Here is a 16,673-nt window from a genome sequence, read left to right on the forward strand (position 1 = left end):
TAGGAATATAGATCAAACATTCCAACGCCAGATGAAGTCGTTCGAACTGTGAAGTCACCAAGAACGAGACTTCTGCTAAGAGTGATATTTAACAGAAATACTGAAGGGCAGCTGCAAATCAGACCAACACGGATGCAGATCTGTGCTCAAAAACCTTCTACTCCCATCTCAATAAGCTGTCCTCAAAATTATTTCTATTAAAGTCTTTAATTCCTAGTACTTACTGCCACAGGAACGCCTCCAGTACAGTATTAAGTAACGGAAGTGACTACTATGCAAGGACAAATACAAACGTGTGCTTTGACCCTTTTGGATTGTACCACCTAAAAAAAGAGCCTAAAGATTCCTATGCAGACGCCTTTCAAATAGAGTTTAACGTAGTTGTGCAAAATCATTACAAATATTAGCTCTAGTCCAACAACCAAATCAAATCATTTCCCCCCCATGGAACTGAGAGAATAAGGCACAAGAATTATATCCCATCTCCTGTTTTACATACACATGCAGGCACAGAGAATTATTTTTCCTGAAGCTAGCTTTTGCAAGGCTGATACAGTCATTGTAACATAAAAGTTAAAAAAACAAACAAACAAAAAAACCACACAAACAAACCAAAACCACCTTTCTGTTCATTTCCAGCTGCTAATTTCAATGACAACCCGCCCTGCAACTGAGATACTGCCTACCTGAACCAGAGATGCTAAAACACTAACACATAAATGCAAGACTCGAAAACCAGCAAAACAACTGTAACAGAAAATCCCTGTAAAGCTTATTTGTGTAGCACAGTAATTTTTTCTACATTGACCCTGTTTCCAGATATTTGAAACAATCAGTGCTGAAACTGAAATTGATTAATTTTATGTCAGCATACCAAGATGTGATTTTATCTAAATATGTACGGAGTACCGCTTATTAACGGTATGACTGGATAATATAGCTATTCTCTAACAAAACTTCCACGACAGTAACAAAATAAGTCAATCTCTGTGAGGATTTTAAGTAGGTCACTGAAAATGGAATATTCGACATCGTCTCTGATGGATGTGTGGTGGTGAGCAAGTTAGGAAGAAATTTACACACCTAGGAAGAACGTTTGGTTCAGTGGAGCAAACCTAACCATTGAGAACTCAGGTGAGTATGAGCATACTACGGCATTATGAAGCATCTGAAGATTAAACATTTACACCGCAGCAGTTCCCTAAGAACAAAATATGTATTTTGTGTTCGCATAGGCTAGGAAGGCTATATTAACTAGTGAAACAAGCTCAGTGGATCAGAGGTACACAAAAACTTGGTGAAAATTACCAAGGCAACTAAAAAGCTTTGAGCAACCGCATGAAGCTTTTTAAAAGACCCATTTATATATAATAGGGATATTGATGCAGGCTACCTGTAGCTAGCTCCATGCTGCCGAGTCACCTGTATTTTTAAATGTGAAGGCAACATTAAGATGTCTTTGTATTAGAGTTTTTCCTAACTGCTAATAATAAGTAGCAAAAATCTCAAAAGATAGGCAAGATATGTGCCAGCTCTGGATCACTGCCATCTTTCTACGGGGTCCTCCTCAGAAAAGCGTTTGCAAGAACACCACCGAATGAAAACCTCAAGCTTCATGATTATAGATCAAGTACGCTCAGGCAGAAATAAAAGAATTCTTTTCCTATTGCCAGAACTGTAGATGTCCCTTCCAGTGTTATTTTGGAACCTGTCATTCTCTGGCAAAACCATCACTGATGTGATTCTGCAGACCAGGAACATAGTAAAAAGTCTGTCTGATGATGCCAAACACTGTATAGTTCAACTAAGTTGGTATAGATTGTCTAGTTCTACAGAGGGCAACCAAGACGGTTACCAAGCAGTAAGGGCTTAGGAGGGGTAATGAAACTGAAGATATATACTGCCATATTGAATATACAGCACAGTAAAAAAGTATACTATACTGGGATAGAAGAGAGATGTTCTTACATTTACCGCATAGAGTCACTCGAAGGTTAAGTGGCCACATTTCAAATTGCCAAGGGAGAAAGGCACAACATGACAACAGCCTGAGGTAGAGCTATTAAGGAAGCAAAGGCAGGACCTGGGCACTTAATTGGTTAAACAAGAATATTCGAAAGCCTTAAAATCATCAGGGTCACACTAAAAAGTGTTAAAGTGCATTTAAACCGAACACTTGCACTCAAAATAAAAAGTATCGATTCGGAAGTTCTGAATTGAGCATTGACAAGCTAGTGTCCTGGCATCACTTGGGCTGAATCACACCAGCAACCGCTGACTTTGCTTCCTGGCAGAAGCAGACCAAGTAACATCTGTTCTCCAAGACGACTCCTCAAATACAATCAATCAAGATCACACCATGAGTTTACAGACAGACCTGCTCCCCGTCAGAAAGTCTGACCGTACATTTGGTGCAGTAATTCCATGCACAGGCACCCTGTTAAATACAGTAAGGCATAAAAAGCCAGTGAGAAAGGTGCTCGAGAGAAAATTATGGCTAGTAGTAGTATGCTTCAGAGGTAGATAATACTCGTGGGAATTGGACCGTAACCCTAGGATAAGGCTCCACAGCTGGCAGCTTACACAACAATTTTGTCTGGTCCACAAAAAAATTTCAACCACCACTTAACTTCGTTACCATAAGGTGCTATACATACAATCTGGTCCCCAGTTGTCATGAAGCTAGATAATTCTTTTTATAAGAAAAGTACATCTTAAGACAAAACTTTGAAGAGAGTGCACTGGTGCTCTGTGAGCTACTGAAAAGAACCAACCAAAAAACTTTCAAGTATCTGAATGCTGCATTTTGTCCATACTCTGCTAGCACTGGATTAGGTTTCAGAATGTTTTTTCTCCCCAAATCCCATTGGGAGGGTCAGCCGGGGCTTATCCAATTTTGTTTTCCTTTGATGTGATCAGTTTCCCGGGATCAACTGGACATTTTTGCCTAATTTGCTGCTCTTGCCAGTTTTGAGATACGGGTGAATTCTCTTCTGCTCTCCTCTCCTGGCACATTATTAATACAGAAAAGTAAAAGCTGCCAAAGCTAAAAGCTTCTACATTTGTTATAAGGTTTTAGAAAACCTCTTTGGGCTTGTGGTGTAGAGAGAGTGGACATTCTGTGGCATCCATATCAAACATGGATCATGCAGTCAATAGAATGGAAAGAGGTTAGCTTCTGTAAGTCATTTCTTCCCTTCTCCTCTTGTCATCCTAAGCACCAAGGAAAAAGGAAGAAGATAAAATGTCTCTATGTATCTGAGTAGAGAAGCTAGTTCACTTCCCAAGCCTCGGAAACAAATGCACAAAAGGACCTCATCAGCATCAATACTTTTCACTCCTTCACACTTCCTGCTTGCTAACATGTTTTCAGTTAGGATTATTAATTCGTGCCAGTCACTGAAAGAGCATTTGAAGAGACACAGAACAGCTCAGAAAAGAGGCGGGGGAAGAGATCTCCTGCCCTTATTTTTCCTTTAACTGTCAAAACAATTCCTTATTGATCCCTGCTTTAAAGCAAGTATATTTGTTAAGAGTTAATATTACTTCATTCTTAAAAAAAGCAAAACTAAAAAAAACCCACAGCTTCTCTACTGAAGGTCAAATTGCACTTAGCAGAACTGAAACCGGCTGGCTGTGAAACTGTACGGCATACACACACTGCAGAAAAAGGAAAAATAATTAAAAAGTAACGTCAGTTATATCCAGGTATTGCTGTCTGGACTGACATTTCATGGGCCATCTATGGCCTGATCTGCTCAGCATGGTCCTTGGGCTGTACTTCAGTATTCAAGAGATGCCTGCTTTGGAAGGACGAACGGACGGTTCGATTCATTAATGGCTGAAGAGGGCGAAAGTTGTCTACCATTCTCTTTTCTTCTTCACCATCTGAAGTAAAGAGCAGCATCCGAAATGCCTCCAGCTGAGAATGAGAAACGTCCAATTTTGTGACTTTACTAACTGGAGAATTATTGGGGTTCACGACAAAACACAATCATTCATGCTTGGGGGGGAAAAAAAAAAAAATCAAAGGTAATATTACATTTGCATTCTGAGAAATTTTAGCACAAATTTCTGGAACTTCTTTGTCACCTGCTGGCAAAGATTAAGCCATCATCCATATCAATGCAGAAGATGAATTAGTCAGTCATCTGCCATCTTTAGGCAAACTAAGTCTCAAAGGTGGCACATCTGAGACAGAACCAATTCCCATTCAAATATGGGAACATATGCCATCTTTAAATAAACCTCTCCACCCGTCTTAATTTACACCCTTCACGGAGTTCTGTTACCTTATACACACATGCATATGCTGGCACCCAGAAAAGAGGGAACCTCAACAAGTAACAATCTACATAGTTGTTTTTCTCAGTGGTTTATAACTGGGGATTAAAATAAAGTATGCAGCAGATCAGCTTTTAATGCTTACAAGGGCATTACAATGTTAAGTAAACTATGAGCCTTTCTATGCCATAAAAGAATGAGAGTGAAGAAGAGCCATGGAGGAAATAAAAAATAAAGTTTCAATTGAAAAGAAGAATGACACACCATGCACTCAATTCTCTCTGCTCTGTTAACAATCTTCAGTTCTTCCCGTCCCATTCCTTTATGTAAACTAAAGCATTAAAATCACATACGTGCCTATCCTTCAGAGAACAGAGTGTTTGTTTGGAGCATGACTTTCTAGACGGACTAGTATTTTGCCTCGTGTCATTGGACTCACACTTTGTTATTAATCAAAGCCTCAAAAAACAGGGACAATGCACAGATAACTTTCAGTGCCTCTTAAACCATGAAAAAAAAAAAAAGGTAGATTTTTTTGGGTTGTTCATTTTTTACTTGCTTTGCAACAATTTCCAAGACTTATTCTACGCTGTAATGCCCCTCCAAGTACTCCAAATGAAGAGACAAAAAAATCCTGAAAACTTCCAACAAAAACCACAACTGTACTACAATTCCAATGAGTCCTCCTTCTGGCCGCTTTCTACCTGTCCCTACATCTACCAAGGAGTAACATCACATCGAAACATGAAGTACTAAAATTAAAAGCAGTAGAGGGCATATAGTGACAAGTTTGGGGTCAGAACAGACTATTGACCACGAACTCCTCCACTTGAAATAACATCTGTAATACAAACATTTGCCAAACCCCTTGTTTGTCTGTCCTTTTTAAAGAGGAACAACAAAAAAAAAAAGGAATTCAAGGACAGTACAGCCAAATATAGAGTAAACATGCCTACAAAGGCAAAGGAGAAAACCCAGTGGGCACTCTCTCTCTCGCCATCAGAATGGCATGTGAAGGACTCCGAGCCACCCACCCTCCCTTCTGTACCTTCAGAGTCTGCCCAGGGGCAGAACAGGATTAGCCCTTGCAGCCTCTGCAAGATTTCTGTGCAAACGCACATGTGGCTATCAAGAAAATGTACAAAAGGTCAGAGTTTGGAATTTCACGAAACCTGCCCTTTCTCCTCCCTCCCTACCACAAAAAGGACTGCATCCTGGTAAGGAGAGCAAAACTATGCAGCGTGCCAATAAATAGCCTTAGCAGTTTGCAAGGGGCAGCTTCCAGCATAAGGCACTGTTTATCACAGATCAAGATAAAACCTATCAGAGAGCTGGAGAAGCAACTTTAACTGTTTACTGAAGAGGTCTTCAGTCTTTCAATATTAGCTGTTGTCAATGTCAGGATACCTCCCCAAGCAAACACTGGGTGCGAAGCAGCCACTGATCTCTGTGTATTCACAGAGAATTACTGGTACTGGTAAGCAGCTACTTCTGTGCATCTTCCCCTCCGTGGCAGCAGGCAGTCAAACAGGTACGGTACGATTTGAAACGTAAGCATGAGATTTACCTGATTCTCATCAACCTCTATTGGCTGCTTCTTAATAATCCATGTGACCGATTCGGTAAGGGGTGGAGTAGTCAAAGAGCCTGCGTAGGTCCAATAATCAGGGCATGAAGGTATCAAGCAGAAGGGATCAAAGACATCAAACTCGATAACTGTGTCCTAAACCCCAGAAAGAATTCCTTTTTAAAAATTGTACTTTGAGAAAAAATTGACAGAAGATTTAAAAATATCTTAACAATGAGATTAAACACTGTATGTGTTATGTACGCCTATGCAAAATTAGGTATCGTGAATATTAATAATGATCTACATACAATAATAATTGAAAACCCCATAAACTTGTACAAAGCTGGTAGGCTGGGTTTGAGGCATAAGAGGCAGCTAGTGAGCAGGCAAAATTTAAATATTTCTGTTGTTCCCACAAGTCATTAGAAATTCAGTGCAGAAGAAACAAGGAGTGAGAAGCAGCGACTGACTACGTCTCTGTGGGAGCTAGAAGCAAACAGGAAAAAAGAATAAATGGTGGAATAAGTTCAGGTAGTTCTGCCAGATATACTTAACAGACTGCACACAATAGTGCTTTTACTTTTCACCATGTGATTTTAGGCAGCGGGGAGAGGGAAGAGGACTAAAATTTTATTTAAATCACATCAAGTATTCATGTCTCCAGAATGTATCTCACTTGTGGGAGTGTACCAGACAGCATGTAGGAGCTTCAGAGCCCATGATTTCCTACACAAACATTTTACTCCTGGGGTACTTCCAGGATATACTGGCAATGGAGGAAAGGAAGATCCTGTTTTTCCTTAGATGGGCTTTAACGGTTTCCCACTGAGAACGAGAAATGTTACAGTAAAGCATTTTTCAAAAATAGGGAGCTGAGTAAGAGATTTTAGATGGGAGCTTTTATTCATCATGTGAGAGAGGAAGGTGCAAGGACATCAGAATGGGTATTATCTGACCTTCCTCCTCCTCCTAACCAGGGTGATGTTTCTCAGGGTTTGGTGCTCCAGTCAGCGATAACACTGGCAAGGCAACAAAGGTTTTCAAACGTTTTAAACCAAGTGCTGATGAGCTGCTGGGTGACCAACACCCTTTGGAAATGAGATCCCTTTCAGAGCAGCCCATCCGTAGCTCAATGAGCCTAATGTTTGATACTACTTTTTTTAAAGATCTTGACTTTAGTTTCTTTGAAATTCATATGCTGTAAAATATTATATTCTCATAATGGATGTATATTCACAGATTTTTGTAGGTCTTTTTGGCACTGAACTGACTTGTTTGGCATTTATCTGGCAGAGTTTTGACTGCGCTGCCATAAATATTTGTTTTATTTGGACAAAAAAAAAAAAAATCTTTACTGCGATAAATAATGGCACAGCGAATTCAACTGGATGTGCTTCCAAGCCAGCAAAATTCTTGATGTGTATTTTTTGTGCGTACTTTCAAAAAGGAACGGACACCTGGAGGAGCATGAGCTGCTTCTGAGCACTATCAGAGATGCAGCACTCCCTCTCCTGGCAGAAGTCAGGAATCAGCTATGAAGAAAGAGTCTCATTCCCCTAGCAGAAAATCTGCAGTGTTTTAAAAAAAAAAAACAAACAATGATCTCCTCCTCAAAGATCAGACAAAAATCAGAAAGCCGTAATTCCACAAGAACTAAACTACCACTTTACACAGCACACAAAGGTACTACCAGTTAAACAACATACGAAAACAAATCCAGAGGCATTTGTGTTCATGGAAGCAGGAGGGCAGGCTTCAGGGAGGGCAAGTGTTTAATGCACATGCCCTCCTGAAGAGGTACAATCTCAAGAGCATCATTTCTTAAACCAAGAGGTTTGGAAAGCTTAAAGTATACAATACCTCCTTAAAAATGAGCTTCCCCCCCAGTATAATCAACAATTCGCCCAAGGTGTCAATCAGGCCCCCTACTGACATTTAAGGAAAAAAGCATTTATTAGTGTTTTGCTATTCCCAGAGTATTCTTTATGTTGCATGACTGCATTAGCTACGCTGGGTGATAACCAGTGGGACACTTGAAAATACTTACCTTGTGTTTAACTGCCGGCAAGGCATCAACCAGTGTCTGCAGCCCTTCATGATGTGCTCCTAGCTGCAGAAGACAGGTAGGAGTTAGAGAATCATTAAGCTGACATTCTACATCTACCTTCATTGGTATTTTTTGAAAACAGCAATGACAAAAATCTAGAGGTATTTTGTCCTAAATCGGTTTTAACAAAATGCAAATAAAAAGGCATCCTTACAGCTTATTACACAAAGTGAAATTACCTTTAAAAACACTCCAATGACAGCCAAGCCGTTACCTTCCATTACAGCTTCTTCAAAAGTTGGGTACACAACAGCATTCCAGTGTACTAAATGCAACTGAAATATAAATGAATGAGAAATCAACACATGCACAGAGCACAGCAACGATATCAAGAAACTTGACTTTTGATCTTTGCCACATTTGGTCCTCGGCAATTTGAGACACTGCAGCGAGCTACCTCAGAAATCACACACCACAAAAACGGGGACCAAAGTGTTCTTGGTGGCAAATAATAGTACTTCCCTTTTTTTTTTTCTTTCTTTCTCCCTATTTTTAAACAATAGCCAAAGACCCATAAACTACATTTTACACATATGAAAGGGATTTTGTCTGTGGGAGACTGATTACAGGAATGCTAGTTAAAGGCACAAAAGAGGCTTAGTATGCCTGGAACTGAAGGACTCTTCCATTTCTTAAAAGGAAGAGCAGAGCATGCTCTTCAGCTAAGGAACATTCTCCTGCACATAACATAAGCTTCCTCTGCATTGCTTACGGTCCAATACAAGCATTCCATTGAAGGGTTTTGTATATTAAATAGATAGCCAGCACCAGTCCCAAAACTTAGTCATACAATCTTGCTGTTAATAAATGTCTTGCCAAGCTGACAGGAGTCATTATGAACACATTAACAGGACATAAACATCTTCTCAAAAATAAGCAATAATCATTTTTCAAATTCTCCATCTTTGGCATACAGCTATGTTTATACCTATCATACTTTCCTCTCTGAGCAACTTAATCTGTATTTTTCCTGTTGGCTCCATATTTTTTATTGACTCTCTTTCTGCCTTAGTAGTTACTTAATCACAAAAGTCTTGCTACTTTAATAATTACTTATGAGTCAAAAACAGAAAATAAAGGGATCATGATAACCAGTATATTACCACAGAACTCTGCTGTACATTATTCTAACGACTTTAAGAAACACACAAAAGATTGTTGATAACTGGAATAACTTTCTAACATTAGCCAACGCTCTGGGGTCACCTACACAAGACAGTTATTGTATACAAAGTAAGCAGGACCAGGCTTCTCGAGTTACAGGTATGGGTGTAAGAATTAAATAATCTTCCATTTTCTCTTTAAATATTTTTTAAAGAGTATTTAGTTTGTGCTTTGTTTCTCTGCAAGCATCTAGAAATAACAAATAAAGTGATTTTAAAGCAGTAAGGACTGGGAGGTTTGGAGGTCCGCTAGAGACAGCGGCTGAGATGCAATGCATTCACCGTACTCCCAAGCACACAGATCCTACACCTCATGTGAACTCTGAGCTTACTGCAGCTCAGAGGTAAAGCACTTACATTTTTTTAATTGAGATCTGAGCTTGCACATTTACCTCAATATTTGCTGTCCACCTGATCTGCACCACGTTAGCTGGGACCTGGGAGTTCATTAAGACCTGACTGTGCCCTCAGTCTGCTTTCTGTCTCATCCTTTTCCCCTTTAAAAGGGGGAAGGGCAAGCAGAGTTGTACCACTCCATCCGGACAGAGCTGGCAGAGCAGTGGTACTTTGCTGCCTGCCATCGGCTTGTCCGGCAGCTACCCCTGTGGACATTCAGGGAGAAGCAAACATTACTGAAAGTTTCAGTAATGGGGCAATGTTCAATTTTAAGACTGCGTTCTTCTCCAGAAAACACAGTGAAGATGAACTTATTAATAAAACGGTAGATGAGCTGTGGCACCTACCAGGTCCGATCCTTAATGGTAAGCTGCAATTCTTCAAACAGGGAGTTTTCTAGCACGCAGTATAGTCACAGACAGCCTGAGACCTAGCCTCCAGTCCCCACGAGTATTTGCATTGTTCAACATTTCATCTCATACCTCTGCCGGGTAAAATTTACTGTCAACTGTGTGCTCTGAACCCCACTCATTTATAGCTCCCCAATGGAAGTGGAACTGCTTTAGCCTGTATTGGTTTTCCAAGGGACCGCCAACGATTACTGAAAAACAAAACAAGACGCACATATTAATAAACATGATTTAGAAGGGTCCAGACAAGTAACAGAGCAAGATCCTGCCGAAATAAGTTTGCCCAGGGAAGAAATCAGGCGGAGCAACTATCGTACTGAAACAGTCCCCTATTGCTTGGCTGCTTTTACAGTTTACTTTGCTATGACAAAATTGTTCAAGCTAACACGTCACTGTTTTTCCCTGCAGTCTGAAACAACTCTATCAAATTGAAGATGATAAGCTAAATAGTCTCCTCATCCATCTCCCCTCAAGGGAATTACTGGTTTTTTTTCCAATCCACATCAAGTTTGGCAGAGTCATGGTAATTACATGTTACATTCTATGCTCTTCTCTTTGAGCAGGCGTACGAGAACTGCCTCACCAGAAGAAACGTGTATGATGACAAAGCAATGAATACATCTATTAAATGATATCCCAGCAAAGCCTCAATATCTATGAAAAATATTGAAATTTCCCATGACAGTACGAGACTTCAAAAATCCAATTTTGCCAGAAAAATCAGTACATTGTGTCAAAGGTTCAATTCTGATTTTTTTCCAAGTTACAAAAATCCAAACATACTATTCTGCTTCAACGCAGCTTTCAGACTGCGTAACCAATGTTAAAAGATTTCCTGCACAGCCAGAAATATTCTAACATTGTGCCTACTGTAAACTGTTTGAGCTACACTCCACAAAGCATCTAAAATTACAGTCTGCCTGTGGGCAAGATTCTGAATTTCTGGAAGCTTTAGTACACTTTTTAACCATGAGTAAAGGTAAACATTCAGTCTGCTCTCCTGATTTCAGAAGGCCTCTCATCATTTTGCAAACACACGAATGAAGAAGTCTATGCCTAGTTTTTTTACTCATTTCCTCCTAATTGCACCAGGAACATCCTGCAAAGTCTTCTTTCTAGTTATTACGTCACAGCATCTGGTAAATGAGAGACCATAATCACTTCCAAAGAGCTAACAACAAATATGTCACTGTAGAGACCCATTTCTTGATGTTTACTTAACTGTACGTCATGGTTAAATTTTATAGCAAACCACTGTATAAAGTACGTAATCCCAACACTACTTCTGAAAAGGAGTTAATCACTTTAATGCTAAGGAGAAAACAATGACAGGCATTAAGAGCTTTTCTTGTCTTTTTTTTCCCCCCTCCTGAAAGCCAGCCAGCAGTTTTGAAATTCTAACTACATAGGCCTGCTTGTGATAAAGGAGTAAGGTAAAAAAAGCTATGCAAATTGACATTTAATTAACTTCATCCACTGCTGCTGAGCTCTTAGCATAAATGCAGTACTGACCATCACTAAAAAAGTCATGATGGAGAAAGGTAACTTTCAGGGATGGGATGAAGATGTGGCCCACACTGCCAAGTCTTTCAGAATTAAAGTTTCTGCGATCTAACACTATCCATTCCTGACTATGTGATGATGCAAAGCCACAAGTATTCACATTCATAATCACATTCACTTGAATGTTTACCTCATGAGCAAAGTTAGGCACAGGTGCACATATGTAGAAAATCAGGGTCCTGTAGTGGACACTAGAAAGCGACAGGAAACAAATAGGAACTTACACACATTTTTGCCATTTAATTTCCTCTCAATTTACCAGCCTTGATAATTTCAAAACAAAACAGAAGTTTAAGGGAACTCTAACAGCAACCAGAGGAAAGAATCGCATCAGCTTTTTATGGTAGCCCTAGTTCCGTTTCAGTCTCATTTCCTCGCAGCAGGTGGCATTCATGCACACAGACAGGACCACATTCTGTACATACCTTCCCCACACCCTTTCTTCTTCATCCTCCTGCTCTGCTCATAAGCAAACACCCCACGGCAGCACTACCTTCATCTTTTGCCTCAGCTCAGGAGTTGGGCATTTTTGTCTATCCTGGATGCACGTTTCATTTTGTCTTTTTCATCTTCTGTTTCAATTTTGTTGCCTTTTTTTTTTTTGTTTATTCATAAGCTTTCCTTCTCTGGATTTCTATTATTGTTAGACAGAAGCTGGCAGAAAGAAAAATCAGAAATAGCAACAGTAAAGAGAGAAAGGTGGAAGAGAGAGGCAGGCACTTGAAAACCTGGCCATTTATACAGCAACATCCCGTGATCTGTTGTTTCTCTGTCATTTTGGAGTCCTGTCACCAATTGTTTAATGCCATCCTCCACTAGCCGTCATCACCCTTCAATGACTTTAATACAGTTGAGGAAGATTATGATGATGAAAACGCAGCCTTCCAGAAAGAGGCAGCAAGAACGTTCACATTTAAAGATTTGCCTCAAGTGTTCAGTCTTACAGATGAAGCAGATATAAGCTCTTTCAGAGCTGTGATGCGCTCCGAACAGCCAGCCTCTGAAAGGCCAGCACCCCTCTAACTGACAGTGCTGATGATTCCATGCTTGCCTCTATGTCACAAAAACTGCCCCTGTGTATTTAAACATTGCGTATTTCTTAACCTCCTGCAAGCAATTCCCCTCCATCACATCAGTTCTTGCAGGAAAAAAAAAATTACTTTGTTATCCATTGAACTGCCAACCGTTACACTTTTCAGGAACGCATCCTCAACAGATAGCGGGGTATGGCTGTATAAAGTAAAAGACCATTAAATTAAAAGCAAAACCAACCAATCTAAAGTTAGTAAGTTAAAATCACTGATGAGCTAACAAGTGATGTCTCCACCTTAGTCTCTCCTCTAACCCCACCTCGCTAACACAATAGCAGTTTGCACTGTAAAAACAGAAGGGCACTACTTGGTTTCTTCATTACATAGCATAGCGTTCAAACGACCAAGGGCAAGAATATTGCCTGGTTGGAAACTAATATTCCGGATGAACAGCTATAAACAATAAAAACAACAACAAAAAAAACCCCAAACGTCACACAAGCCCCTGAAAGCTCCACGCATTCCACCGCTACCATTTCTGCTGCACTGTTCTATCAGCCTCTTTCCAAACGTCAACCAAAAATACCGGTATCGCGGAGACAAAGCATTTGTTTATTAGCATGCTGAAAGCTTCCTTCCCAAGAGCATTACTAAATCCCTTACGAAGTTCTAGCATCTCTCATGGTAAGCAGTCACCTTAAAAATAAAAGACTCTAATCAAACGCGTTCAAACTTGCCCAGGGTCCCTCAATTTTTCCCTCCGGGACAAGTTGAGTAATCGACATGAATCATGTGCTTCACAATATCCCTGACCAACTGCTACCAGTTCACCTACCTTTACGAAATATCTTCTTTATACATACCAGCAATATCCTCTGGTAAAGTCAACTTTTAAAAGGAACAACGGACAGAAAATCTGGAATTTGGTAGCAATATCTTGATTTTAAGTCACTTGACTCTATTGAGCATTTAAGAAAGATTCAGCTGCTCACATCAGAGTGCTTATTCACATTAAATTGCTGGAATGCCTAATTCGATTTCGCATGCATGGACTCCGCTTATACTAAAACAATAGGCACACACACACCGGCTCCCTATGGTAGCAGCTCAGCATTATTTAATTCTCCAAAAGCTTATTGAGATAAGTATGTATGCTTTCCAACTGAAAGTCATTTTGCTGCTGATTATTTCAAATGCATTAAATCTGTTAACACCACAAAAGAGATAAGTGGCAGATTACCTTAATAAAGTGTAATGATGGAATCTCATTTAAAATTAAGTAGATACATATACATGTGACTGAAGATTGACTCATGTAGACAAAGCTGTGATATTACGAGACCTAATCAAAAGGCAGGGCATTAAGGCTTGTGCAATAAGAATAAGTTTCAACCTACAACAGAAGATTTGTGCACAATGTCCCTAGTAATAAATACATAGTAAAAGTGAGGCCTTTATAGAACTTCTGCATTACAGTTCCCATCACTGTAAATCCACATTTAGCTAAAGCACTCTTTTACTGTACATTCATTTTCAACATTTGTCCTGAGGCTTTAAATCATGCAGATATTTCTCTTCTCTAAGCATTAATAAGACATTAAATAGATTTTTCTGAGTTTTGCTTACTTGATCTATCAGTAGTATCATCAAACTCAACCAGGAATGAATATCCATTGTTCCAGATGTGAAGACATGTTGTTGGGTCATAGCTGATTTTCAGAGGCTTCAGAAAGGGGTCATAAACGCTGTCCCTCCACTGGATATTGATAGGAGACTGTCGGGTGCCTCCAGGAATTGTAAGCGGACTCTGCCAGAGTGGATGCACTGGAAGATGATGAAGAGAGTCAGGCTCTAATGCACGACACAGAACTTCCAACTAAATACTTCAGAACTTTTTGGCAAGACAAAGTGCTTTGGCATATTGGCTCCAAAGGCTAATTCAAGTCAGCTGATGCACAGGAAAGTTAAAAAAAAATAATACATTCCAGTTGCATGACTCAAAGCCACACAGGGAAGAGCAGTAATTTGACTTACAACTCTGTTGATACCTTTCTGCATTTGCAAAACGCTATTCAAAGAAATTCTATCCCCTTATTTGCCAGAAAATTGTTTTTCTTTTATTGCCAATTGATTTTAAGGTGGCTTTTGTTTTACAAGCTTGCCAGAGTCTCAGCACACCACTTCAGTTTTCCTTCCACACCAGTACCGTCAATTGATGTCAGATTGCACCAGACGCAGGATAACTCCCACTACAAAGCAAAAACAACCTCCTGAAGGTGCTGGTCTTTCGCCTACGTGTGCTTAGGGGTTACACCGCTGCTAAGGGTGTAGTGCTCCTGACGCACCCATACCAATATTGACCAAGACTACTTTGCTGGGACCTACAGCTGGTCCCCACACCTGCAAAATCCTAAACTACCAGTTTTGGGGGCAGCTTGGGCATCTCAAACTGGGACAAGCAGGGCGGATGCACGAATACAGCTTCCACGGGATTTTTATTCTGCTTAAAAACAGAACTGAGACCTGTATGGACTTGGGGAGCACTTGTTCACCTGCTGTCCCCCGACATCAACAACCCACAAAGGTTTTTTGCGCCTTGCCCATCCGCTGAACCCAAAAGAGAGAGGCCCTGAAGCACTGCCTTACTGGCTACTTCACTAGATACAACTGCTTGTGGTCTTCCACAAAAAAAAAAAAGAAAAACAATAAACTAAACCATTTAACAAGCCACTCGCACGAGGGGTGGCTCAACAACCTTCCCCCTTGGTTTCCTCAGCAAGGGGCAAACTTTATCGGCCCGCACAAGGTCACCACACACAGGTAATGCAGAGGCGGGCGAGCAAAATATTCTCTAAAAGTGGCACAGCTCGATATCGTTAGTGCCATTTCCTGACGGTTCAGCAGAGGGGCTGCCACGGACAAAACCAGGCTGAACTTGGCGTCCTCGCCTCTTCTACGCAAACTTTGGAGGCACCGGCAGCCCCCTCGGCCCGGGGGGCGGGAAGCGATGGCGGGACACGGGCGCTGCCCGGGCCCAGGCCCCCGGGGAGGGCGCAGCGCGGTGGGCAGCGGGGCGGGGGGCGAGGAACCGGGCGGGGAGAGCGAGGCGAGGTTCGGGGCGGCGACCTGCTCTCCTCAGGCGGCGGGAGCTGCTCGCCTCGGTGGGTGAGGGCAGCCCCGGCCTGAGGGAGCCGGTCCCCAGGCGGCCCCCCCGAGGGAAGCGGTTTTCCCCTGAGGGAAGCGGTTCCCCCCCGAGGGAGGCGGCGCGGGAGGGCGGCAGCACTCACGGGCGTCTCGCAGGCGGTAGGAGCAGCAGGCGCCCAGGCTGCACCGTCGCGTCCCCCGCCGTGAGGCAGCGGCCACCCAAGCCCGGCGCAGCAGCAGCGGCAGCATCGCGGCGGAGTCCGCGGAGCCGCCGGGCGCCGCCGCCCAGCCCTGCCCGGCCCCTTCCGGCACGGCCCCCCGCCGCCATGGCTCCCTCAGGGCCGCGGGCGGTTGCTCTGCCAGAGGCGAGGCGGCGAGGGCGGCTTCTGCCCCGCCGGCAGCTTTTCCCTCAGGGGCGGGCCGAGACTGGCTTTTACCGCCATTTTATCCTGTGACAGCGTTAGAAAAGAGACCACAGTTCCTTATGGGTGTGTATTCGCCATTTGCCATGGTCAGGCTGTGCCTGACACACATCAAAAATGTATTTCCTTTCAGGGTGACAGCATCAGGGCTTGCTCACACACCTTAGGGGATCAGCATTTATTATTGTCTAGTTAGTTGTGCTGAAGTCGGAGGTTTTGGTGTCTCCCAGCTGAAGGTGGGCTGGGGCGTGATCCCTCTCCCACAGAGACAGGGGTGGCCCCGGCACAGCAGGGTCCCTGCCCCAAACTGCACACAGAAAAGTGAGGAAAAGTTAACATTATGGCCGCTTTACCTGACTGCATCTGTCCCAAAGGCCGGAGGCCAAAATAAGCCCACCCCAGGATGGTTAAATGGGGCAATTCGACTAGCAGTCGTCTGACACCACTTGAGGCAAGCCTCGATGATGCTCTGGTTAAAACCTTGCACTTTTTCTGTGTTACAGCTGCCATCGAGGAATAGAAAGCAAAAACCGAAAACCTGTAGAAAGCTGACAGTGTTGGAGAAAGCACAGAGATGAAGTAA

General features: G+C 42.1%; 1 protein-coding gene across 1 annotated transcript; it reads right to left on the reverse strand.

The window, feature by feature from the left end:
- Positions 1 to 308: 308 nt before the first annotated feature.
- CA5A (carbonic anhydrase 5A) lies at positions 309 to 15,917 on the reverse strand (the record flags this gene model as incomplete). The annotated part of the gene is made up of 7 exons (XM_082320857.1): positions 309 to 3,922; positions 5,852 to 6,007; positions 7,902 to 7,964; positions 8,141 to 8,236; positions 10,003 to 10,121; positions 14,151 to 14,348; positions 15,812 to 15,917. 7 exons carry the CDS (start codon positions 15,915 to 15,917, stop codon positions 3,743 to 3,745), a joined length of 918 nt encoding a protein of 305 aa, XP_082176983.1. The 3' UTR covers positions 309 to 3,742.
- Between the last annotated feature and the right edge of the window lie 756 nt (positions 15,918 to 16,673).

The sequence above is a fragment of the Platalea leucorodia genome, assembly GCF_965183815.1.
Source record: "Platalea leucorodia genome assembly, chromosome: 8".
NCBI lineage: Eukaryota > Metazoa > Chordata > Aves > Pelecaniformes > Threskiornithidae > Platalea > Platalea leucorodia.